Source organism: Porites lutea, chromosome 1 (genome assembly GCF_958299795.1).
Source record: "Porites lutea chromosome 1, jaPorLute2.1, whole genome shotgun sequence".
In the NCBI taxonomy this organism is placed as follows: Eukaryota; Metazoa; Cnidaria; class Anthozoa; order Scleractinia; family Poritidae; genus Porites; species Porites lutea.
The window spans coordinates 1,766,175-1,791,351 of record NC_133201.1 but is presented as its reverse complement, the minus strand read 5'-3'; the positions used below and the strand labels follow the sequence as shown (position 1 = coordinate 1,791,351).

Genomic DNA, 25,177 nt, shown 5'->3' with positions numbered 1-25,177 from the left:
TTAATTGACGTAATAATGATGATTGATGATTGATTAAAGTAATTAATTCTAAAAAAAAACAAACAAACAAACAAAGCAAACGAAATAAAAAGCCTTTCTAGTCTGTTGTTGTTGTTGTTGTTTCTTCTACTACTTCTTTTTTTAAAAGTCAAATAACTTTTTTTTAAGTCTCCCTCACAGCCGTTTTTTTGGATGTCACGCAACGTGACATCCAAAATGTTTCTGTGTTTTTGCTTTTGTCGCCTGGAAACAAGTTTCATCGCTTGAAGGCGAGGTCTCGCAGCAATCAAAATGGCGGTTTCCGCGTTTTGCTGTTTACTGTACTTCGTCGAGAATTTTTAAAGAAAATTTGCCTCGAGATGAGAATGTAAGCCGTAAGACGTCCAAAAATGTTACTTGGGAGTCTTGTTGTTTCAAGATTTTTAAGTCTTGTCGCACATTTTGTCGTTACTATCATAATATTTTTATCCAAGGTTAGTGAAAATTTTACTAGACACTTCAGCAACATTTAATATATATATTTAGCCACAGCTAAAAGCGAAGCTCCCATTGATAAACTTATAACTTAAATCAAACAATAATTTTGTATTCCACAAATCAGTTAACGTAAGGGCACATTCATGTGACTTTTGAGGGAAAAGCTAAGTGATTTTGGAGTGAAACAAATTTTGTATCGAGTTGATATAGCCTTATATGTACACCCAAAAAATAGTCTTCGGTCACATTTAAGAGCAATGATGGCTCTTGATCACCGTAGATAAGGCGTGCAAAAAAAAATTCTTGGAAAACAAATCAGACCGAATTTTTTGCGTTCGACAAGTTTACAAATTCTTGCCAATAAATCTGGGTGCGTGCAAACTAATCTTTTATTTTTTTTTTTTTATACACCACATCTGAGGAGAAAGAGTACTATGAGGCGCTGTTTTTATCATACAGACCTCGTACAAAATGCAGTATTTCACAACTTTTCAAGACAAATTGCATTCATTCAATATTCAGGACCATAGAGGCACGCGTGCACTTTTAATTAGCGAAACCGTTCAAAAAATTTCCAAAATCACCTATACAACTAGCCGGTTCTAACCTTTTGACAAGCGCCAAATTTGCGAAGAAATTTTAAAAGAGTTACGCTTCAACGTGATAAAGAATTTATTGAGTCTATTTTTTTCTTAACGGTTTTATAACGATGTGTAATCTTAAAAAGCGTTTGATACGTACGCTTGGCTACTCCTGCGAGCGATGTTTACGAACGGCTGAAAACAAACGGCAAAGCGATGAAAATTACACTTTTGAGACTACCAAAAATCAATAAAGAAAAATAATTCGATAGAACATTTACAGAGACAACAATTTTCATTCACGAAAACAAATGAGTATTTAAGTGTGTCTAAGAATCCTCAAGTCTTTACTAGTAAGCTTAAAGTTTATGTTTATGCCGCCGGTTTCCCGGTGTTGGTGTTTTCAAAGATGAACTCACGAAAAGAAAATCGTTCAAAACTTTCTTTCTACAGCCAAAATTATAACTAAATATTCTTCGGAAAATTTATATCAAACCTCATACGAAGTCAGATCAGTGTCTCAGTCAAATCTTAATAGAAATGTGCATGAACTAGCTTCATAAACTGCGCCGCTGGACTTCATGAAATTAGATATAAATACAATAATTACTCAGGCTTACCATATTTCGAGATGCAGCTCCTGAAAGCTATCAAGTAAGACAAGGATCGCTTGAGCCTTTATAATTCTCGTACGCATCCAGCAAGGTGAAAAACAATAACGATGCCATCCGAAATCGGATTATCGGCTTTGACAAGCGACGCATTTTTCAACCAAAAACCCAATAAAGAAACCAGCCATGAATAAGAGAACACTCTTGATAGCAGCTGTATTTCATTTTGTACATCCAGTGGAAAAAGACAGTTAAAAACATCACAGTTGACTCAAAACTCTGTCAGCTTCAGCTGTCAAAGTAAACAACTTTCAAGATGCTGCATAAATTTTACGCATGAACTCACCTGTCAAATTTTAACCAATCAGAGCATAAAAATTGGACGGGGAGCGTGACCAACACGTGACCATGGTAAGAAAAGGTCTTCCCCGCCTGTATTTAAAAAAAACTGGCTGAATTTTTGCGTCTGAAGTCAGTTTGAAATCAAAATCGTAATAGTGCGGGGCGATACTGACATAAACACAACATATTTGATATGAATTTAAAACAAAAGTAAACGTGAGCCTGCGATCATTTGAAAACGAGTAAATTGTCAGCGGATAACTTCAAAAAAAAACTCGACCTCGATGGGTCGACACCTGAGCCCGCGATTCGGTCAGGTGATAGTGGTCAGCGGATACCCTATTTTGACAGCTGTCAATTGATGACAACATTGATGTGCAATCAGCTTTCTCCTTGGCTTCAAAAGTAGCTAGAAAGTGTGAGAGTAAACATTGGTATGCCTGTGGTGCGGACGGACGGTCGGTCGGTCGGTCACGTGATTACCAAATTTTCTGGGATGGGTAGATTTCCTTAGCTATGGGGCTCCGCCCACACGCGCGCTTCGCGCGCGCGTGGAGCTCCGCTATAAAAGTTAAGCTTAATTATCATACGTACTGCTGTTCCGTAACTGAACTTAACGTTATTCATTCAGTCCTTTCAGACATAGATTTACATTTTCTTACATTTGTTTTACTATACTAATGAAGCTGAAACTATATCTTAGATGCCCGACCGTTCTTTGTCTAAAGCAAAGCATGTTGGTAGCACTTTCGTATTATTTTCTCAATCAGCTTATATGTATGCAAAATAAATGTGGGGGGCTGTGCGTAAATCTTACCAGCTTTCACTTATACTGTTTTCGTTGATTTTTGTAGGATGCCAACGTGAAAGCATGCTTACCACTCCAGTATACAGACAGTGAATTTTCATCTAAAGATACCGAGTATGTATATGAAAACAATATTCTAAAATCTTTTTTGCTCCGTTTAAGCTGATGTGTTTCATGTTTTCAGTTTCATCAGGAAGTTTTGAAAGCAAACTTATCCATGTAAAAAAAAATTAAGTGTATGTTACACTGTTGAACTAATCTACTAATGGCCACCTCTCCACAACCGCCACCTCTATACAATGGCCACTTTTTTTTGCAGACAGTCCGTACATTGAATCTTGTTTAAACCTCTCCACAATTGCCACTCTCTACAACGGCCACTGTCTTCTGTCCCTAAGGTGGCCATTGTAGAAAGGCTCAACTGTATTAACTACAACAAACAAACAAAGACAACAATTTTTTTTTATTAACAAACAATAAAGTTTTACAGTATTCTGTGTGCCCGCAAATAGCTATCAAGCTAATCTAGGTGGCAGAAGACATTAGACTAAAGGCGATATTCCACTTCGAGAATGTTGACTCAGAGAAGAATTTGCGTTCTTCCAAGTGTCGTTTCATTTTTATTCATACGCTACCCCTAAACACACACCCACCCTCTCCCCATATAATATACTCATATTATGAGTGTCCTCGGCAGATAACTAGGAGAAATCCATTTTAAAAGAGGCCAAAAAATTGAAACGGGGGGGGGGGGGGGGGGTTGGAAAATTTTTTTCAAAAGGTTGTGAGAAGAGTTAAGGTGGTAGAAACCTGGGGTGAGAATCAGAATAACAATGGGATATCTCAAACAGGAGTTGAACCTGTAGGCACATTGACCTTCTACACTGTAGTTACCAGTCCAGATGTTCTTCCACTGAGCTGTAGGAGACTTGTGGGAGCTAAGCCCATAAACTAGGGTTCATGGGACAATTTTACAACTTTGTGACAACAATACTTCATTGTTTAGGTTGATTATTGGTTTGTCTCTTACTCTGGTGTTTCTGGGTGTGGAATTTGGAGGATTCCTAGGTGGTTGTTCTATGTTCAGTGGCACAGCAAGTATGTTTTGTATCCTTTTTAACTGATAGAATTATTTTTATCTCAGTCTACTTGGATAGGGCAATGTCAAGTCGGCCCGGGGAGGGTACTTCCTAAGTAATAAGCTAATGGGGATGTGCCGCTAGATGGAGTCACACTTTCACGGCTGGATTGACTATAATAATGGGATTACTGACATTTTCAAAAGAGTTACTAGAATGGGGTCGCGCATTTTTGGGATCTTGGGGTCCAGAAAATTTTTATCTCTAGGAATTGGAAAAAAAATGTTTGAATTCATTTTATGATGACTGACCTACCGGTAATTAAAAGGCTTTTTAGTCAAATGCATACAGAAAAAGTTGCTAAGTAAATTTGCCCAAAAGTCACTAAGTTGGGGTCTATATAATTGGTCATTAAGTAGACCATAATGGGGTAGGGGTTCTTAGAGGCCAGCGGTATTATATGGTTGTGGTTCAATTTTATCCTTGGTTTAAATTTTCTTTTCTTTTGTTTCAAACTAATTATCGTACAATTTACCATACCCAAACACAAAAGAAAATTAAATTAAAACCAAGGATAAAATTGAACCACAAAATATACACAAAAATTGACTCAAGGGGTGTAGGTGTTGAGGAGGTAGAGTTTAATTCCCTGTCCCAAGCCTTGTCTGAATAGGGTAATCATCATTTCAACTTTGTCATCCTTCTTATCTCTAACTAATGCCATACTGGAGATTGATTTGAAAACTCATTTTTTACCTCAGTCTCTGGGCTGTAATAGCTGTTTACTTTGCGTGTGTGTTTTTTTTCTCATCTATTTTCAATAATTCATAGAGGTCATGTGCAAGAGCAAATCAAGTTTTTTTTTTTTTACGTATTTATTTATTTATTTAATATGTGCATTTTTCATGACCTTTCCTTGACAAGTAGCAGCAATAGCAGCCCACTCCAGTGCTGCCATTGCATTGTCCATGTTTGTTCTTGAAGAGTGGGATTGTGAGAAGTTCTGGTACGTTTTTGGATTCTGTAGGTAAGTGCTTTGTACTTCACTTCGGATCAGATGTAATGTTGTTCAGCTTCACTAACAAGACATTGGCGATTGCTCATCTGCAAAGCAAACAAAGAATCAAAGGATTTCTTGGCAAAAACCAAAACAAGGAATTTTAGTAATAGAACACTGAACAAAAAAAAATGGCTTTTAAGTACCTGTAAAACTTATAGAATAAAAACCCTTTTTTCTGATATAGAATTTCTTTTGTCTTCTAGTGTCAACCTTATTTAGTGATTGTTTTAGTGTGTAAAAAATGCCTTAGCTTAGGTTTGAAATACCAACAAATTTGGAGACAAAAATGTCAAGACCAAACAGAGGACAGCTGTGTTTTTACTCATGTGCATGTAGCTGTCCCATTTCAATGTCAAGGAGCAGGATTGTTGTATGGTGTGTAGCATTCTGTGCAGCAGGTTCTGAGTCTGATTCCCAGTTCTTTACCTTAAAATGCAAATTTCTCTTAGTATTTTATGGTGAGTGGAAGTTCTACATGATTTGGCTTTGGCCTTCAAGTCGTAAGAGTTATCAGCATCAATATTCTCCTAACAATATGAATACATAATCAAAGGAAACATTAAAGAGAATTAACGAAATGATCAACAAAGGGAAAATGCTTTGGTCTTTAACAATGCGTCAAAATAATTCTTTCAACCTGTTCTTTAAGGAAATGTATGGAGAACAGGCCGGAAAGTTTGTGTTTAGATAATAGTAGTTGATACAGTAGTCAGGTCAGGTCAGATCAGAGCTGCTCTGCTACTACATGTAACCCAGTACAACCTGCTGCCTGGTCAGGTAGTCGGTGACTAAATGGGCTCCCCCACCAGTTTTTAGCTGGTGAGGAGGGTGGCTTGACACCCTGCAGGATGAATAACAAGATCAGACCTGTCAAAGGGCAGATAAGCTCACAGTAAGCCAACAGCCATCGTGCAAATCTTGGCAAGGAGTTGCGACCCACTAAGACGTGTCTATCATCTTCTATGGACAATGACCCGGCTGTGGCCGACTTAGTAGTAGAAGTGATACTGTAATCACTATCTTCTTAAACTATTCTTTTCAGTGCCTTTCCTGTTGTCATGGAAACCTTTGTCCTGCTTGGTGTTCTTGTCTTCCGAGCTGACAGATAGCATGGGCCACAAGTTCTGTTGTAAATTGCACTGCTGTACAATATTTTGTAACCTCTCAACAGCTTCTACAAATGTGGTTCCAAAGGAATGAGAAGACTTTTAGTGCAGTCGCTGCCACAACATGCAAAGGGATAGTAATGTTTCTGTTACCAACTCATTCACAGCGCAAAGAAAGTCAGTTCTACCATGTACTAGCCTGAATGTCATTTTCATTAGCCCTGGCGAAAAAAATTTTAGATGAGCAGTTTTAATAATAATAATAATTATATTAGTTGTTTCATTACCAGCTTTGCCAATTATTCATTACAACAATAATTGTAATGATGTTAACAATCTGTAATAATTTCACTTCTTCAGTTCAGCTTGAAAACAGCTTATGATCTACATGAAGTTATTAGGAACTTAAACAATTTGTCTTACAGTACTTCTGTAATTGAAATTTCCCCTCAACGCCCCCCCCCCCCCCCCCAAAAAAGCTAAGAACAAAGTTCACTAGCCCGATCACATGACTTCCTTTTCCGCGCTGTCATTAATTTTTTGTTCCTTTCCTGTTAACACATGATCAAAGTCAGTAATATCACCTTTTTTCTTCATGGCTCTTTTCTCAGCTTTTGGCCGTACACTAGGCATTTTTTTTGTTTACATTTGTTGTGGCAATAGTATTGCTGCTGAATGGGGTTAATTCTATGCAGCCGCTGAATAGGAAACGCGCGAGAGAGCTTGAGATGGGAAAGTTGCGCAAAAAACCATGTATTTTTGTGTTTGTTGTTGCTTCCCTTTTCCCCTTACGGTCTAAGAAACCTTTTTTATAAACGTAAGTTCATCCTGGTGAAAGTTGTAAAATAGATATATTTGAATGCTGTAAAATTAAAATAGAGTTTCCCCTATAGCGAGCCTCGTTTCATGATGTTTAAGATATGATAAATAAAATTAAAGCAAAAGCATATAACCCTGAAGCGTCTGAATTTCCCTACTTTGTTTAGAACCATGCATGCTCATGCTGGGGTGTTTTAGCCGTCCAATCAGAAGCACGGAAAACGTTTTTGCCCAAATATGGAATAAGAAGATTGGAAGACATCCCTGGCTTAAAATAGCGCTAATACAATGTAACTCAGTGATTCTTCCAGTCTTTAAACATTCTTCAAGTACTGCATCATAACTCAATATACACTATGAACTATGGCCGTTAACATTGTTATACATGTATAACGTAACCAACGGACAAAACATTTACAGGTAGTGGAGCCGACGAGTGTGCTGTCGTTTGCGCGCGCTTTACTAATTATCTTCTTTGCGAAGGCTTTCCGCAAAACAAAAAAACACTCTCCTTGCTCGATAAGCAGTTTTCCCTCTCGGCGTGTATTGTAAAACATTTTACATGCTATTCTGAGCGGCTTCTGTAAATGGCTGATAATATTAATAAGATAGCAACCTTGGAAAATTATGAGGTACAAAAAAAAGTTTAATGTCAATTTGAAAATTGTAAAATCAATGCTGTTCGACTCTTTCGAACAGCGTCGAGTCGTAAAAGACTCTTTTGAACAGCGTCGATTTTACAATTTTTACAGGTAATTAACATTAAGTAACTACACTGCGCAGGGATTTTAATCTTTATTACACAAAAAAAGTTGTCTGATGTTGACGCATACTCTTTTGAGTGCGCGCTAGCTTTCGTCAACAATTTTGTGAATAATATTTCAATTTTGGTTGAAGAAAAGTTATACGCTCGGAACGCAGGTTTCTTCAGTTAAAGACGTTATGTAACTTTTTGATAATTTGTTATAATATCATCCTGTAAACTAACTAACTGCTAATGTCACGTATCACCAACGGCTTTTCCGTTGACCATTCATTTTTTGAACAAAGTTATACGCTTCAGGTTTATATAATTCTGGTTCCAGTGAACGTGCGCAAGTCTCAAAGCGCACGCGCGCTGCAAGAGAAAGTGATGTAAGATGATAGCGTCACAAACCTAAAGTTCTTCAACGACTTTTGTTAACGGACTTCGCCTGTGTTTCTTTCGTTTTACTAGAACTGAAATTTTTCTTATGTGATCACGCAGCAACAGGTTTTGTGTTGAATTTACACGATGACAAAACGTTCAACAGTTGCGGATCAAGCGCTTAATTAAAATCTTGATCAGCTGTTCGAGCAGCTCATAAAAGCCTTGAAAGTTGTGGAAAATGGCATCTGTTACCAAGTGGAGTGTTGCTTTGTTGGCGTTAAGTTTCTTTGATTACCGTAAGTTTTTAATCTTATTATTTTTGGCCGCCTTAATTAAAGTAATAACACAGGAATGGACAACTAGATCTTCTTAGTTGACTGTTTACCGCTCAGTAAAGATAAGTGTGCCTTGGCCTTAGCGATTAATGATGGCAGACACGAAAAAATTGAAGAAAAACTAAGAGTAAATTGACAAAACTTGGTGTAACTGTTAGCAGTTATGTTAAATATAAGTCTCCTTTTTTGAAATTTAGTTTATTTCATTGCAATGTATGCTATAGTATGACTCACTTCGCCTGGATTAGCTGATTCTACCACAGGTGGCCCAAGCGTAAAATGAGAGTTTGTATGGGAAATAAAGAGTTGGAAACTTAGATAAAATAACTGAACGAAAAGCGATAAAAGTTATTAATAAAGTGTAAATATTGTTTTTTCGTGTCATTGTGTTTGTTTTTACGAAGTTTCAGCGCGATTTGACTACTTTTACATCATTTGACCTGACATTGTAATAATAAGAGACAAGGTAGGACAGAATCGCTCGATAGACCTTCAAAGCTGCTCAGAATCAGCTCCAAATTTCTCGCGAAAAAACAAACGCACTTGCATTTTACGCCACCGAATCCACAAAGTGATGCCTTAAGATCACCTTCCTGCAATCTGTTCCGGTAAACCTTGCGTTTGGATCGCATAACTCGATCGAAAAGATCAACTACAGTTCAAAAATCGGCGCCACTTATCCGTGGCTAGTAAAAGTGTAACATTTCAACCGTCTTGTCGCTCGGCGGTGACTGGGCGCTAGCGTCAAATAGTAACTCACCAGGAGAGGGTGACATTACTTCGTTATGTCAAATCTCTATGCACTCACCTCCGAGCAAGGTCGGCTTCTTTGTTTTCACTCGGCCAATGAACGTAGCAACAAAAAAAACAAAGAAGCCGACCTTGCTGGAAGGTGGGTGCATAGAGATTTGTCTTAGCGAAGTAATGTCACCCTCTCCCGGTGAGTTACTATTTGACACTAGCGCCCAGTCACTGCCGAGCGACAAGACGGTTGAAATGTTACACTTTTACTAGTCACGGATAAATGGCGCCGATTTTTGAACTGTAGTTGATCTTTTAGATCGAGTTATGCGATCCAAACGCAAGGTTTACCGGAACGGATTGCAGGAAGGTGAACTTAAGGTACCACTTTGTGGATTCGGTGGCGTAAAATGTAAGTGTGTTTGTTTTTTCGCGTGAAATTTGGAGCTGATTCTCAGCAGCTTTGCAGGTCGATCGAGCGATTCTGTCCTACCTTGTCTCTTATTATTACACTGTCAGGTCAGATGATGTAAAAGTACTCAAATCGCGCTGAAATTTCGTAAAAACAAAGACAACGAATCCAGGTAACAATATTAACACTTAATTGATAACTTTTATCGCTTTTACTTCATTTATTTCATCTAAGTTTCAAACTCTATTTTTCCCACACAAACTCTCATATTACGCTTGGGCCACCTGTGATTCTACCTGCCGACCAGTCTCTCGTGTGTTGTACAGTCGACTCCCTTTACTGCGGACACTGTAGGGACCTCGAGTTGGTGTCCTCATTAGCGAGAGTCCGTAAGTAATAGGGGGAGCTTACTCCAGTCAAACCTCTGTAGTTTTATTTTTTCCGGGGATTTAGTGCTGTTATCAGGGTGTCCGCAAGACGAGAGTCGACTGTATTTGCAATTTATATATTTTTCTAATAAAGTCGGAGGAGGATTATCGCTTACCCAGGCGCTTACTTAGGTTAAATTGTAATCTAGGTTCCTCAGCTGTTTCTTTGGTTCAAAAGCATTTCCTCTTTCGATTTTAATAAAAAAAATCCAAAAATCAAATTGTAAGCTTTAGGAATTTATGAGAAGTTGCCTAAAGTTTCTACACGTTGAGATGTTATATATACAAATTTCGCACTAAACCTGTGTTATTTTAACCCTGCTTTGAACTATTCCAGTCCCAAAACCCATCTGTCTTTTTTGCTTATAGCTTTGCTAACTGTCTGCGGAAACGTCAAGCGCAATTGTAGAGAGGCTGAGAGGTTCTATAACCAGACAAACAAAAATATACAAGATCCACAGTTTGACTTTATGACAAAGATGTTTTTACGTTCAATTGCACAAGATTATAGGCAGGATCTTGATAGTAGATGTGCAGGTAAATAATATTGTCACGCTTGTCACGCTTGTCACACTCCCCCTTGCCGTCGTATTTCCTCTCCCGTCCTGTTGTGTAAGTTCACTAATAACGAACCGTTCACATGAGAAACAAAACGTTAGCTCGGCTATAAGGCGGGTCACCCTTTTGTGATGGTAGGGTCAACATCTAATTATAAGGCATGCCGGGCCAACTTTTCTCTAGCCTGTGCCAGGCTCTCAGTTAGTATAGTGGGAACGTATTAAAACGAGCAAAGCGAAAATAAGACGCGCACGAGTTGGGAAAGGGGCAGGTGGCGGCGGGAAAAATGGGAGAGAGCCGCCCTGTCTCTCCCTAGCCCCCGCGCGTTTTTCGCATTTCTTATTACTGAACGACTTTCCACCACCATCTCGGAGCCTGGAACAGGCTAACTTTTCTCCATATAAACACTTTGTCCACTCGATCATCAGGTGAGACAATCAGAACATGCGCTGGTGCTGTTGACTTGGACAAACAAATCAACTTTTTTTCTCATACAAACAGTCGCTTAAGTTTTCTCGGCGTGTAGGGTGGCCTTGGCTTTCTTCCCGGGAGGGGTTTTCTCCGTATAAACGGTCTAAAAGGGGCCTAAGGTTATATTCACACTATCTTGCATAACTTATCGTGCCGACACGAAAAGCTATTCGGTACAGTGTGAACAGCAAAGAAACAGAACTGTAATAACCTCCTATACTTGAACAAGTCGTTCACACATATCGAACATCGTGCCGGAGCGGTTGGCCGTGCACTCAGTCAGTCAGTCACTCAGTCACTCAGTCACTCAGTCCTCAATCCGGAATATTTACTTCCCTTTCAGTGGGTTCCAGACTTTACTCTAGTTATTCACTTCCGCAAAGGTCCGATCTGTTCACACTAAGACAAAGTGTGGCCCAGAATCTATTCGAAGTGTGACGCTTCACTTTCGAGGCCCGCGAGGCGCAGCTTTGCTCTGTTACAGAAATCGCGCCAAAATCAACGTTCTTATGTGTGAACTTAAGCCCTATCTGGTTTAGTTTTCGTTCAAGCGCAAGAGCTGTCCGGTAAAGCGTAAACATAACCTGAGTTTAATCACTATTATGCGAATCAAAAGCGATAGGCCTTGACAAGATCTCCGCTAGACTTCTTCGTGACTGCACTGACCTTATCGCCTCTTCTGTTTGTTGTATTTTCAATCGTTCTATTACAACAGGTATTTTTCCTGAAGAATGGAAGTGTTCTAAAGTCATTTCACTCTTAAAGCAAAGAGAACGCTCCGACTTTAAAAATAACTACCGTCCGATCTCTTTAGTTCTTTAATTCCTGTTGTAGCGAAAGTCTTTGAGAGAGTCGTTTATGAGCAGTTCTATATATATTTCACATTTTTCCCCGCAAAATGACGTCTGAGGAACGAGCGCAGAAATTCCATGCTGATGACGCGTCACTACCCAAATCTGGGTGGTGCTTCTGATTGGATAAAGCAAATTTCCTCCGCGGTACGACCAATCAGAACCATTACCCAGATGTGGGTAGTGACTCGTCATCAGTATGGAATTTCTGCGCTCGTTTCTCAGACGTCATTTGGAGGGGAAACCAGTGGTGGCGTCGCCAAATGTCGGCTGTTTTCTCAGTCTATTGCGCTATTTGTCACAAGGAATTTATATCAGTTTCAGTGCTTTTTTACATACCGTACGAATTTCTATTCGTTATTCGTCAACATTATCAAAACAAGAATATAGCCAAACATGAACAAGCAGTTTTACATTTCCAATCTTTAGGTGCAGTTGGGCAAACTCCCGCGAAGCGGCCATTTAACCCTTAAATCTCAGTTTGGCCACATCGTAAGCGGCCAGCCCCAGTAACCGTCTTCTTTTTCCCGTCCCGAGGGTGTTCGTTTACGAGATATGGCTTGCACTGTATTTTGAAATCATTTCTGCGAAATTGATCCATGGAGTTCTTCTCTGTCCTGCCATTTGTATTAAGTCATGGTTTGACTGTTGATACGCAATTCTTTCAGGTCAAGATCAATGTTCTCTCGGCACGCATGACTGCAATCCCAATGCTTATTGTCATAAAACCCACCTTGCCTACAACTGCGAGTGCAAACCGGGATATGACGGAGACGGAGTCATCTGTGCAAGTAAATTTTACAATTGTCTATAACTTTATATGCTATACATAGGGTTTCACCATTTAACTTAAGTCCAAGCTCCCTTACCTCTTCACGATCCAAGGGAGAACAACATCAATTTTCTTCGAACAATTTCGATACGCAATCGAGAAAAAAGGTTATGAGGATTTATAAATGATCAACTCGGGTAATAGGTAATCTCTTAAAAGCCTCTCGAAGGGAGAGGAGGGAGTTGCCAATTCAAAAGTGCAGAAGCAACCCTTGGTAATTCATTTATTTCATCAGTGGTATTGCTGAAAAAAAGCTTAAACTGGGAAACATATAGCAGACGGATTAGATAAACATCACAACAATAATGTTCTGTTACGTTATTTCTGTTTTTTAGCAATAGACGAATGCGCTACAAACACACACAACTGCCACAGAGATGCTATTTGCAAGGATCTCACTCCCTTATTTACCTGCACCTGTAAACTGGGATACCAAGGAGATGGAAAAAACTGCACAAGTAAATATCACTTTTATTTCGCTACTTTGTTTTATCTGCGAAATAAAGACCTTAAGATCGAGGTTTGGCCACCTTACCGAAAACGCATGCCGCGATCTGCGGTTAGCGGTTTTATGTTACCCAGTCTGTCCATATTTAAGGCTGTAGAATCGCGGGTGTTAGCTCGCGGCTGCCATGTCTAGTTTCATTCATTCACTTCTATTCTTTTAGCTGAGAAATCGTCTTTAAATGACGTTTCTACGAAAAAGACTCGATAATTGATAGGCCGGAAAGAGTACAATAGTCTTTCCTCTCAAATGTGGAGTTGTTCGTATAGACGCTGCTTACTGTACATTTATCTGTTGCAAGTTTGGTGCATTTACGTAACGTGTTGAAGTTCATTTGAATTTGTTCTATTTTTCTGGTACCGTTTTTCATTTTTGGCGATAAGGGGTCATTAATGAATAATTTACAGCTTACAGCTGTTCTTCTGTGTCATTTTATTCTTGGTTTGCATACACGTGAGAAGGCGGCCATGTTGGGAGTCAATACAATCAAATTTTTTCTAGAATAATTAACATGAGAATAGAGTCTAGTTCCCAGGGAAGAAAAATGCCGTTGTTCTTGACGGCCAACATAGGCACTGTGACGTCACGTTCGAACCAGCAATAGGCTGATTAAGCAACAGGACGGGGACGTCATTTGACGACGGGAAAGCGCGCAGAAAGGACTAAACAAGACTTTCGGTGCCCAATTTGCCGCTCTGCCATTGGTCAAGCCAGTTGTTTAATTTGCGCGCGCCGTCGTCAACTGACGTTCCCGTTCTGTTGCTAAATCAGCCTAATATAGCAGAGAGTCTCTTCTAGGTATCAACGAGTGCTCTCTCAACACCCACAACTGCAGCAAAAATGCTATTTGTACGGATTTAACTCCCTATTTTACCTGTCATTGTAAACCTGGATATAGAGGAAACGGATTTAAATGCACAGGTAAATACATATGATATTTATTGTGCCATTTTTTTGTTTTAACGGCGCGCTTACATAGGTCCTTTCATGGAAAATGAACACGTCTTTACCCATCTGTACGGACAATTGCACCTTGAGTGCGCACAAAGTATTAAACCCGAGTTTTGCTCATTATTAGTGTTTCAGTCTGTTTTTTTACTTTGCCAAGGACTTGTGAAAATTATTTAGCACCAGAACAAATTAACGAACAGTGTACAGGTCAATTATTTATAACCGAGGTGTACAAAAACAAAACTTAGAAAATTACCCAACGACAGCTAGAATCGCCAACATTGGCGGATCAAGTGGGTTTAAGGTGTTGGTCCATACCCCCACCCTGGAGCACACCCATTAGGTCGTCGATTGTGGTTTAGGAATTATAGCGGAGCTCCACGCACGCGCGAGCGGAGCTCCATTACTAAGAAAACTTGTTTATGATGTAGCGTACGTCCGCCCGAACGTACGTCAACTACATGCAAACCGATGTTATGCTACAAAAGGATTACACATGAAGGTCATGTTGTAGCCAAAAAGAGAAATTTGCGTGATATTTTGCTTCTTTTTAGCGTTACCAACCTTCGCAGGGTAAAAAAACACAGATCTGTCCCAGCTAGCGGATAGTAGAATAACTGAGGCTATCATTTAACCATCAAGTAGCACTGTTAAGCTACAGGCAAACAGACGCAACAACTCCCAACATTTTTGGCCCAACAATGAAGGGAGCATGTTGCGTCCGTTACCACGTACCTAAGCGTTTGACCGGTTTCAAACTTTAATTTGCGCAACTACTCCCAACAACACGCAACAACATTCAAACGCACGCAACATGTAACATCCAACAATGTCGGGCGTTGTTGGCGAACAATGTTGTGTCCGTTTACACAGGGCTTTATTTCTAATGCAAAAACGATGTATTTCAGATATCGACGAATGCCGAGAGGGTCTGCATAACTGCACAGATAAAGAGGAGTGTATAAACACCGAAGGTACATACCACTGCAAATGCTATATGACGGACAGTGATGGTCAATGTCTTGGTAATTAGATTTTTCTTTTGATAATATTTGGACAAATAATTTCATAAATTTGTAAGTCTTATTCCCATCATACTTTTGGGTTTAGCCGGGCCTAGCGCAACTGTTTCAAACAAGAATATACATATGTCGCAGCTTTTCAGAAGAGGTTTTTATGCATAGAAAAAAAAGCTGAAGAGTTTTGATTGACTGTAGATTTTGAGGGAGGGCAGGGGGTGGGAGCCGGGGTGATTATGGAATGGGGGTATGGGAGGTGGACCGGAAAGAACAGGGCGAGATTTGGGAGTTCTAATGTATGTGAAGCGGTAGAAATAGAGGGAAATTACGCAACAATGCGTAATACACGAGTTTGCAATCAAAAAAGGTTCCAAGGGAGGAAACCAAGAAAATGTCGGCCGGAGCCGGGAACGTAATGTTCGGAAAGTGGGAGGTTTGGAACCCCCCCTAAGTCCGCTCCCCTGGTTGCTTTCTGACATGTGGCATTAATTTGTTTGTTGCATTTCAGAATGTGCATTGCCGCTTGGGCTAGAAAGAAGGGACAGTATACTCCACGTAAATGGGCCCTTGCAAGATAGTCGTATGACAGCATCATCTGAAGAGGATAATTATCCTGCTCATTCAGGACGCCTAAATGAAGCAGCATCTGCCTGGTGTCCCAAAATATCCGCTCTTCAAGATCCTATACTTGCCAAATCACAGTACCTTCAAATAGACCTTATCACCCTGAAAAGAATTCATGGGATCACCATTCAAGGCCTTGAGCCAAGAAGTGTTGTGAAAATGTATCAAGTATATTATGCTGTGGATCCTGGCTCCTTTCGCATCTTCCGCAACAAACAAACTCATGAAATTTTTGTGAGTATTCCACTCCAGGGGGTATTCCTGGGAATTTTGAGTGGGGTATGCCGCCCGGTTCTCCAAATCCTCACCCTATTTCAGACCAAAAACTATCATTTCCACACCCGTTTTCTGGCCTGGCCTCTAGCTAAAATCCATATAGTCGTTTTCAGACCTGGCGTAGGCAAAAAGTATGTTATAATTACCACTGTCATTACTAAGATTAGAAAGCCAACAAAAAGCCATGTCGAATTCGCTTATTACTCTTTCTTTCTTAATCATTGTCTTCATTTGGAATTGAAATAACAAATACTTATTCCCTCGAAAACCATACCCGAATTCAGACCAAAATAGGCAAAGTCTATACCCGTTTTGAGACCAAAATGGCACAAAAACCATACCCTTTGGGGCGGTACATACCTATAAGATAAATATAAGGGAGTACCCCTCGGGATTTGGCTCTTCTTTTATACGAGCCCATAATGTTTTCCTTAATTTAAAACGTTTTAATTAAACAAAATTACTAGCTGATGATGCAACTATGACCTTATGGATAAACTTCTAGTGGGCTTAACCTCTGGTGAGAGGAAATCTTGGCATTTTAAAAATGACCAGTAGGGAAATCTTGCAAATATTCATGTCACGCTTTGTATTCCTTCCAAACTTAATTTTCTCAAGAAACTTTTCGGGCATTATTTCTTTAATTACATTGCGTTTATAACAGTGGGGATAAGTTCTTCGTTTAATTTCATTTCCGCAGTTTATCAATTTATGTTTTTTTGGAGGGAGTAGAGTACAGGAGCACACTCCTGTTAGAGTAGTATTCTTGTTTTTGAAGCACGCGACAAAGGCGGCCATGTTAATTGACAAAATGATGGCCTGTTCCAGATTTTCAGATAGTGGTGCGCTTCCACCATTCTGCTTTTTGCGCCCGGGCCCCGGTCTTTGCGTCGTCCTCACCACCAGAATGCCTGGAGCAGATAAGCATGAAACAAGAACGCTCTTACACATTAGTCTCGCTTGCTTGGAGATTAGGTCAAGAAATGAGGAGGCGATTAATTCTACACGAAACAGGATTTACTCGCTAAAGGTTTTTTACTCCCTACTTCTGGATATTTGGGTTTTACTCACACATAATAATGCCAGCAAGGACTGTTTCTTAGTTTCAAGAAATAGCAGGCAACACCACCACAACCCATGGCAAGGGCAATCTTCACTAGCATCAAAATTAGCAACAACAACTCGCCGCCAACACTGTTCACAAACATCTCTTGTTTATGTTTCCTAACTGCCTACCACCGCCACCATAATATCATTGTTTCACTATTACTTGTCTTTTGTTTCCACAAGGCGTCATCACTCTTTGATGCTAGCAATTTTTGAACTAATACTGTAATAAACTGAAATATTATATTTATTTTTGCCTCCTTTTATAAGCCGATTAATTCGATTGATTGAATATGCTGAAAAGTATCCTATCTTTGTTCTAGAGAGAAACATATCTATTTAATGGAATGTTGTCATATCTCTTCAGCTGTTTTATGGCATTGTACACGATCTTCCGAGTATTCCATCTAGCAGCTGGCTTTTCGATGAATGGGCCATCGTTGCTCGCTACATACGTTTAAACCCTCAAAAGTGGGCTGAGAATCAGTGCATGAGAGTTGAGCTTTATGGATGTGAAGGTAAATGAAGTTCTTCCTTTTCCCTTTCGGGCTTCACTGATCCCCTTCCATTCTTACGCACCTGCCACACAGTCTAGTATTCTTTGATTGTGAGTTGTTGACTGTTTACATTGCCATATGTTTCCGTCCGATCATAGAGAATTTGCGCTTAGCGTTACGGGCGGCCTTCTTAGTTTCAAATTTACCGAGTGGGGGAGGTGTCGGTGTTTTAGCGGTTAGGGGAGGGAAGCCTCCTCCAAAACCGTACCCTTTCCCTATGTAGATTTCATACTCTACCCAAGGCTAGACCAGAAGCCAAGGCTCAATGAGACTCGCTACATTTGAGATCATGTTGGCCGCCTGTCGACGATCTTGGAGAAAAGTATGGGACTGTAAATTAACGGTCTAGTGAGTTCTATTTGACGATGCATAACGTAGATAAGCGGAGAATTTCTCATGGTCAGTGCTTTGTTTAAAAATTTACTTGGAACCAATAGCTTTAACATCTTTATGGCTAACAAGGGTGCATCCCTCCACTCATTCCGTTTTCAATGCTGTTGTATTGTTGAACAGGGGGCCTTAAGCAGTAATGAAGTAAACAAGGTATCTTTGATCACTTGATGAGGAAGGGAAGGATTATCTTGTGACGTTATTAACTGAAATCTGTCGAGGGAATATATATGCAGCAAGCGCGCCTGGCGTTGATTTTAAAGACTCTTTTGTCCTATTATCCATCAAATTTAGATTGCATAGACTTGAACTGATACACGTCCAGGCGTTTGCTATCAAAAAAACTAACATTTGCTCGTGTGAGGTTACATACGTATAGGAGTTCTTTAAAGCGCTTCTAAATCTTTGCTAGGTGGATATTGTTTGCGTCTCGCACCAACAAAGAGTTTCTATTTATATTTCTTGACACTTAGCGGAGTGCACTTCCCCGCTTGGAATGCAGACCGGCGGTATAAAGAACAACCAGCTTGAAGTATCAAGTGAAGCCCAAGGATACGAAAAAGACCACTCCCGTCTTCAGGGGCTGGGATGGTGTGCTTTAACGTCATCTGTCATAATGGCTCCGGGCAAAGTGCCTTACCACTACTTACAGATTGATTTGCTGGTTCCACATTTCATTCGCGGAGTGGGTACTCAGGGAAAGCGAACATTAGTTGATCAGCCTGAAGCAGTCACTTCATTTTACTTATTGTACAGCTTCATTGGGGATGAGTGGTTCCGTTATCACACGGTACGTGTAAATTTTACGAACAGTTACTCTGCATGCCCCAAGGAAGAATAAGGCACCAATAGTGGATTACCCTTTCTTCCTCTGCACCAAGTTACCTTGGTATATTTCACTTTTTTACTTTATTTTACCTGTTTGGTATAATCTGACGCGATGTACTGCTCTGATGACCACGCTTACTCATAAAAATGTATACCCTATCAGCTGTTTAAGACAAAGCGCCCTGAAAACCTTACCCTGCTAAACGACACCGGCCAGTTTTTGTCCAAGTGTCTGTCCCCTCCCCTCCCAGGCCTTGGACTGATACACAGTGAATATGGGTTTGCCATTCATGTGGTCCTCAGGTTGTCCAATTTAAATACGTTAAAAGCGCTTATCGGGAAAACCAATTGCGTTCTCCACTACAAATATATTAATCCAGTGGATAGCGTTAAAAAAATTTCTGTTATTTACCCTCGGCAGTATTTACGGTACTAATGCTAGTGGCCGGGGGGAGGGCCAAGCAAATTCCTGAAACAAATCATTCAAATCAAACATAACAGGGTTAAGTATCGCAACAGGCCGAAGGCAAACCAGTTGGTTATTTACAAGCGTGGTCGAGGATTTGAACTCGGGACTACCGTGAACAAATCCAGCTAACGGTCAGAGTGGGACTTGAACTCGGAGCCTCCGGATCGCAAATCAAGTGCTCTAACAGCTTGGCCGCGCTGAAACACCAAACTCCCCCCTCCCTCCCACGCTGTGTTATCCACCTCAGTTTGAACAATCATCATCATCATCATCATCATCATCATCTCTATCTTTATTTAAAAACACGGTAAATACATCAGGCATTAACAATTTAATATAAAGCTACAACTTAAATACGAAACTATGTATACAAATTAATCTTCTATAATTTAAAATATTGCTAACTATTAAAGAAAAGTAAACTAAATTAAAGCCTGTTTTACATGAATGCCGTGTCGGAATTAATTAAGAATCGTCGGAAATTAGTCAGAGATGTTGCTTGCCTAGCAGCTGAGGGTAGACTGTTCCAGAGGACTGCACCACTATAGGCAAAGCTATTTTTGTAATGGTTAGTACGTGGCAATGGTATTGCAAGCTTATTATCAGAATAGCGCAAATTGTAAGAAGTAATCACATCACTCCGTTGAATGAATTTCGAGGACAAATAATTCGGTGCGAGGCCGTTTAAGGACTTATAGACCATCTCAGCCTTTAGTTTTTGACGTCGAGTTTCTAAATTGTCCCAGCCTAATTCTTTAAATAGTTGGTTGGCGTCAGCATCATAACTAGAATGGGTAAGGACGCGGACAGCACGATTTTGAAGTCTCTGCAATTTGTCAGATAATGTTTTGGCACAGTTACCCCAAAAAACACTACAATAGTCGAAGTGTGATTGAACTAACCCATGATAGATATTATGTAGAGTTGCAGGAGGAACACAGTGACTAAGAGATGTAGATGCTAACGTTATATTGACAATTGATCCTTTACTATATTACAGCTTTTGGAGGCTGAATGCTGTTATAGATGCTTAGATTACATTGAAATTTAATCCTTTACTTTTGTTACAGCTTTTGGAGGCTGAATACCATGGCAATTCCATCACATATTTCTGGTTGGATCCCCCTTTAGTGACAAGGCTTATTCGCTTTAATCCGCAATCATCAAGGTCTCCTGAGCATGTCTGCATGAGAGTGGAGATTTATGGATGCTTCTACAAAAGTAAGGATTCTTGTTTTTGTCAGAAGAAATAACTATGCCAAGATCATGTACTCAAAGCAAATGACCGTTTTTTAGCTCCCTGCGAGAAGAGCCTTTCCCTGTGTTCTTGAGGAAAACAGAGAAAAAATAGACTGCAAAACAGATCATATTTTTGTATAGGCCAAGAACACGGGAGTGGTCAAAGAAAAGTGTAGCCAATGAGGGTCGCGCTCTTAGAGCGAAAAAACACTCTTTTGGATAAAAACCCGACTGTTTTTGCAGTCAGAGATAAGACGGCCCAGCCAGAATTGCATCAAGTCTTTGAAGTCGTCGCAGCCTTCTAGTCTAGTAAATCTTAAAAGGAGGGAAGGAAGAAGGGAGTCGTGGATGAGAGGACAACAGACGTGCCCTCTTTACAATATATATTACATGTTAACAGTAAGCTCGGACGTAAACATACATAATTCTCTATCGTCAAATTCGATGGACATTACTGTGGACAGGTAACTGTACCCGCAGTTTCACGCGCACGGCTATAAGTCCCGGGTCCGAAACTGTATTTCACGAACAAGCCTGCTGTTATACTGAAATCTTACTAATCAATATACGAAATTCATACAGAGTCTTTCTCGAGTACGCCAAAATCGAAAGAAGGCAATTGAAAGAAAGGTTTTGAAAGCTGGAAGGCCTCCAGTCGATCTCTCAAAAACATTTCAAAAGTCCCTGGATCCTCGCGATTAACATTAGTCTCTACCAGTACCAGAAAAGTGCCAAAGTGACGCCGAAATTAATTGAAATCAGTGGAAAAGACTAAAATGATTATAGGATATAACAATTAGTTTAACTTACGAGCAAGTGTAGCTTGTGGGTTTTTCGCGAAGCTTTATACTCTTGATGTTATAGCTTGAGAAAACAGTCGACATTTCGCGAAGCCACCGCTGGTTTCCCCGCAAAATGACGTGTGAGAAACGACTGCAGATATTTTATGCTGATCGCGTGTCACTTTCCAGATCTAGTAGTACTTCCGATTGGTTGTGCCAAGAGGAAAATTTTCTTCAGCCAATCAGAAGCACCACCCAGATCTTGGTAGTGACACGTCATCAGTATGGAATTTCTTCGCTCTTTCCGCAAACGTCATTTGGCAGGGAAACCAGTGGTGACGTCACGAAAAGTCGGTTGTTTACTCAAGATATTGGCGTTTCAGATACTTGAGTAGCTTTGGCTTTTCCACTGAATAGGTAGATCAGATCTTATAAACTACTTGGCGCTTGGAATGGAGAGTCACAAGATCAGTGATAGACAGCTGTCGGCATCTTCACAAGTGAATGGCTCATACGCTGCGCTATACGCACGTCTGAATCACAATCTTCAGGGTGGAGCTTGGATTCCAGAAAAATCAGATCGTTCAGAGTATCTGCAGATTGATTTAGGATGGGTGTCGGTCTTGACTGGAATTGCTACGCAAGGACATCCGGAGCAACCATACCGCACCTTAACGTACAAACTAAGGCACACAATAAGTCTCGATGAGGCTTTTACTACATATCCAAAGGTTAATACGGTCTTGTCTTCTTTCCTCTCGTCCGCAGAATCCTTATTAACTCATTAATCAATTAATGAAATTAATTGATTGATTAATTAATCCCGTTATTTATATTTTCATTTTTGGTGTTTTTACAGTGCCTTAGTCCCAGAGTTTTTTCTTCATATTTTTCTACTCTTGAGAGAGAACGAGCCGCGAGGCTGCAATTTTCATGGCTTCGCAAAAAAAAAAAATCAAGAAAAACCTTTTTGAACAGGGTATTTTGCAGCCATAGTGACTGAATCTGTAAACAGAACTGTTCTTCATCAGTAGTAGTCGTTGCTCTTGTTTATCTGGAATTTTGGTGCAAATTTTAATCCTTATGTATTGTCTCATAACCATTTTTCCTTCTGTTGTTTGCACAAGGAATTTTTTGGAAATGTTGAAGAGGGATCTACAATGTATGAAGTTCTTGATCCAACCCGATGTCGTTATTTACGAGTACAAGCTCTTGGCTGGTCCGAAAAGGTGTCACTGAGAGTAGAACTGTATGGATATAAAGAAGGTAACAATTACCACATGTATAATCTTTGCCAAATAGACTTTTGACCATTCATATAGAATAACAATTCGCCCGGGGCAGCACCAGTAGTATACATGCATAAGTGGTCAGTTGTAGTCCGCTTGAAAACGCAGTTTCAATCAAGCATCATTTTAACAGTTTAAACAGCACGATTACGTCATCATACTGCTACCACTAGACCCCGCTGACTGACATGTGTCCGGTCAAGTTTTTGAAGGGACGAATGTTTTACCAGTGCTGACAAGCCGTCTACACGGAACCGTCTGCAAATTCTGTTACATAGTTATTTCAGTACTGTTTGCCGTTTAAAATCTTGCACGGCTCCGCGGGTCTCTTGTAAACGAAAGGCAGATCCGTGCATGCTTTTTGTTCGTTCAAAAATTTGTTCAACGGGGTTCCAGAATCCTTCAGAGTTTTTTTTTCTTGTACAAACTAGGGCTTTTGTTATTCAATACTTTGGGTTGCCAAATTTAAATTTGAAGGAAAAAAAGTAAAATCAATTCTGATCTAAATTATGTCCGATTCACACCAACTAAACATGTATGATTAAACCAGGTTTGAAAAAAAGACATTGAAAACTGAGCATATTTTGTAATTTGCACTAAATTTGCACAGTTGACAAGCAACTTAAGTCAATATACAGCTTTTATGATGGAAACAATTTTAAACCATGTTGAACTAAACAGTCTTTAAACATGTTTAAGCTTTGGTGTGAATGGGGCTTTAGTCAAAAAGACGTCTTCGTGCAAACGGCCTAATAAGTAATTTTATCTTTTTCTTTTTAAGAATGTTCTGATCACCTTAGATCGACTTTTAGTGCTTCATCCAGTGCAGGTTTTAGTTTACCAGGATATGGCTACCTACATTCGGGGATTGGATCTGGTGCGTGGTGTGCTCAGGAACATAATGTTAACCAATATCTCCAGGTCTGAAATAAGACTAACTCTGCTTATAGTCTTACCTGATCACATAGTAAAGTTGAACCTCTCTAGAACGTGGAGAGGTGGCCGTTGTAGACAAACAAGAGGCTAATTTAGCAACAGTACGGGAAAGTCATTTGACGACGGCAAAGCGCGCAAAAAGGACTGAACTCACCTTCCGATGCCCAGTTTGCCGCACAGCCATTGGTCAAGCTAGTTGTTTGATTTGCGCGCGCCGTCGTGAACTGACGTTCCCGTTCTGTTGCTAAATCAGCCTAATGAATGTATGGACTGTCCGCCCAAAAATGACCCAGTTGTGGAGAGGTGGCCGTCAGTGGAGGTTCCACTGTAAGTCAACAATCGAGAATGTTGTTTTTTCAGTCAGTGACACAGGTAGCTCCGAAGAAAATAATCTGAGTTCTCCCAGCAGGAGTTGAACCTATGACCGTCTGGTTACTGTCCAGGTGCTCTACCACTGAGCCACAGGAGACTCGTGGGAGCTAAGGCCACTAAAGTACAATTTTGGGGAAAAAATGTTATGAAAAATGCACCTTGTGTGTCTAATTTTAGAATACTTCCCTCTAAAGCCCGGCTCACTCAAGAAACTTCCCCTTCCCCCCCCCCAAAAAAAAATTAATGTTAAAGTGTGATCGGAACAGTTTTGCTCCCGACTAAACATTATTGACCAGGAAGGGGGGTAGAGGGGTCATCATGGTGCCAAATTCTTAGGGTGGGTCTCGTGTGAGTAAGAAAGTGCAAAATTTTAAACACTTTTTTGTCCGAGATTGTAGGCTCATGTGACAAACATCCCTGCCTACTACTAACACTGGAATGTCGATACGTGTCTATGCAATTGATGATGAAAATTTTAAGCCCGGTGAACATATGAATACAGAAAGTGAACAATTGCTTTAGTTTTTGACGACATCATCAAACTCACATTAATTTCCCGTGCTCCCTTAGCTTACTGAATAAAATATCCACCCCGCATATTTTTTTTTGGTTGGTTTCAGGCTAAGCTTTCTAGTGAGAGTATTGTTACTGGTGTGGCAACTCAGGGTCAAAAATCTTCTGACAGTTGGGTTAACTACTTTTCCTTGGATTATAGTCTAGATGATCGAGCATGGATTCAGTATGCCGGAGGAAAGGTCAATTGCCTTACTTTAAATAATATAGTTATAATTTAAATCGACGCCACGAAAAAAGATTAACAAAGGCACAACAATAAGCGACGAAGCCACAAAAATGAGCGTTAAGGCCACGAAAATGAGTATTATTTCTGCCCTATTTATACCTTATTTTTATTTATTAGACTTCGCGGATAGCATATGATCATGTGTCAATTATTCACAGTTGTCGGTTTGACTAACTTTAGTTGGAGTCGGCCCCACCCACCCACCCACCAGTTCTGCTTACATTATTAGCACCTTCGTGTCTTCCCCAGCGAACTTGCTCGTCTGGGGTTACTTCCCCACAACTAATGCTAATAAGACAGCACGCACAAGCTTATAAAAGAAAGATTGGCATCTCAAAAAAGCGGCTTTACCGAACTCTAACCGGGAGGAAGTGATTTTAAAGAGATGAGC

General features: G+C 40.1%; 3 protein-coding genes and 1 long non-coding RNA gene across 4 annotated transcripts; all 4 read left to right on the top strand.

Moving 5' to 3' along the window:
* Positions 1-286: 286 nt before the first annotated feature.
* On the top strand, positions 287-6,954 carry LOC140933655 (transmembrane protein 107-like). Its single transcript, XM_073383261.1, has 5 exons — positions 287-473; positions 2,866-2,933; positions 3,826-3,926; positions 4,829-4,925; positions 6,001-6,954. The coding sequence occupies exons 1-5, from the start codon at positions 390-392 to the stop codon at positions 6,065-6,067; spliced, it is 417 nt and encodes a 138-aa protein (XP_073239362.1). The 5' UTR covers positions 287-389; the 3' UTR covers positions 6,068-6,954.
* Positions 6,955-12,380: 5,426 nt separating this feature from the next.
* Positions 12,381-14,069, top strand: LOC140933647 (uncharacterized). Its single transcript, XR_012165075.1, has 3 exons — positions 12,381-12,599; positions 12,976-13,098; positions 13,944-14,069. It is a non-coding gene; the product is annotated as an uncharacterized lncRNA (long non-coding RNA).
* Positions 14,070-14,925: 856 nt separating this feature from the next.
* Positions 14,926-22,201, top strand: LOC140931919 (coagulation factor VIII-like). Its single transcript, XM_073381632.1, has 6 exons — positions 14,926-15,070; positions 15,624-15,973; positions 17,490-17,640; positions 18,543-18,859; positions 20,437-20,587; positions 21,805-22,201. Exons 1-6 carry the CDS (start codon positions 14,926-14,928, stop codon positions 22,173-22,175), a joined length of 1,485 nt encoding a protein of 494 aa, XP_073237733.1. The 3' UTR covers positions 22,176-22,201.
* A 308-nt stretch (positions 22,202-22,509) lies between these two features.
* On the top strand, positions 22,510-24,960 carry LOC140931832 (discoidin-1 subunit A-like). The gene is made up of 4 exons (XM_073381574.1): positions 22,510-22,653; positions 23,458-23,597; positions 24,605-24,739; positions 24,904-24,960. Exons 1-4 carry the CDS (start codon positions 22,548-22,550, stop codon positions 24,958-24,960), a joined length of 438 nt encoding a protein of 145 aa, XP_073237675.1. The 5' UTR covers positions 22,510-22,547.
* The last annotated feature ends 217 nt before the right edge of the window (positions 24,961-25,177 follow it).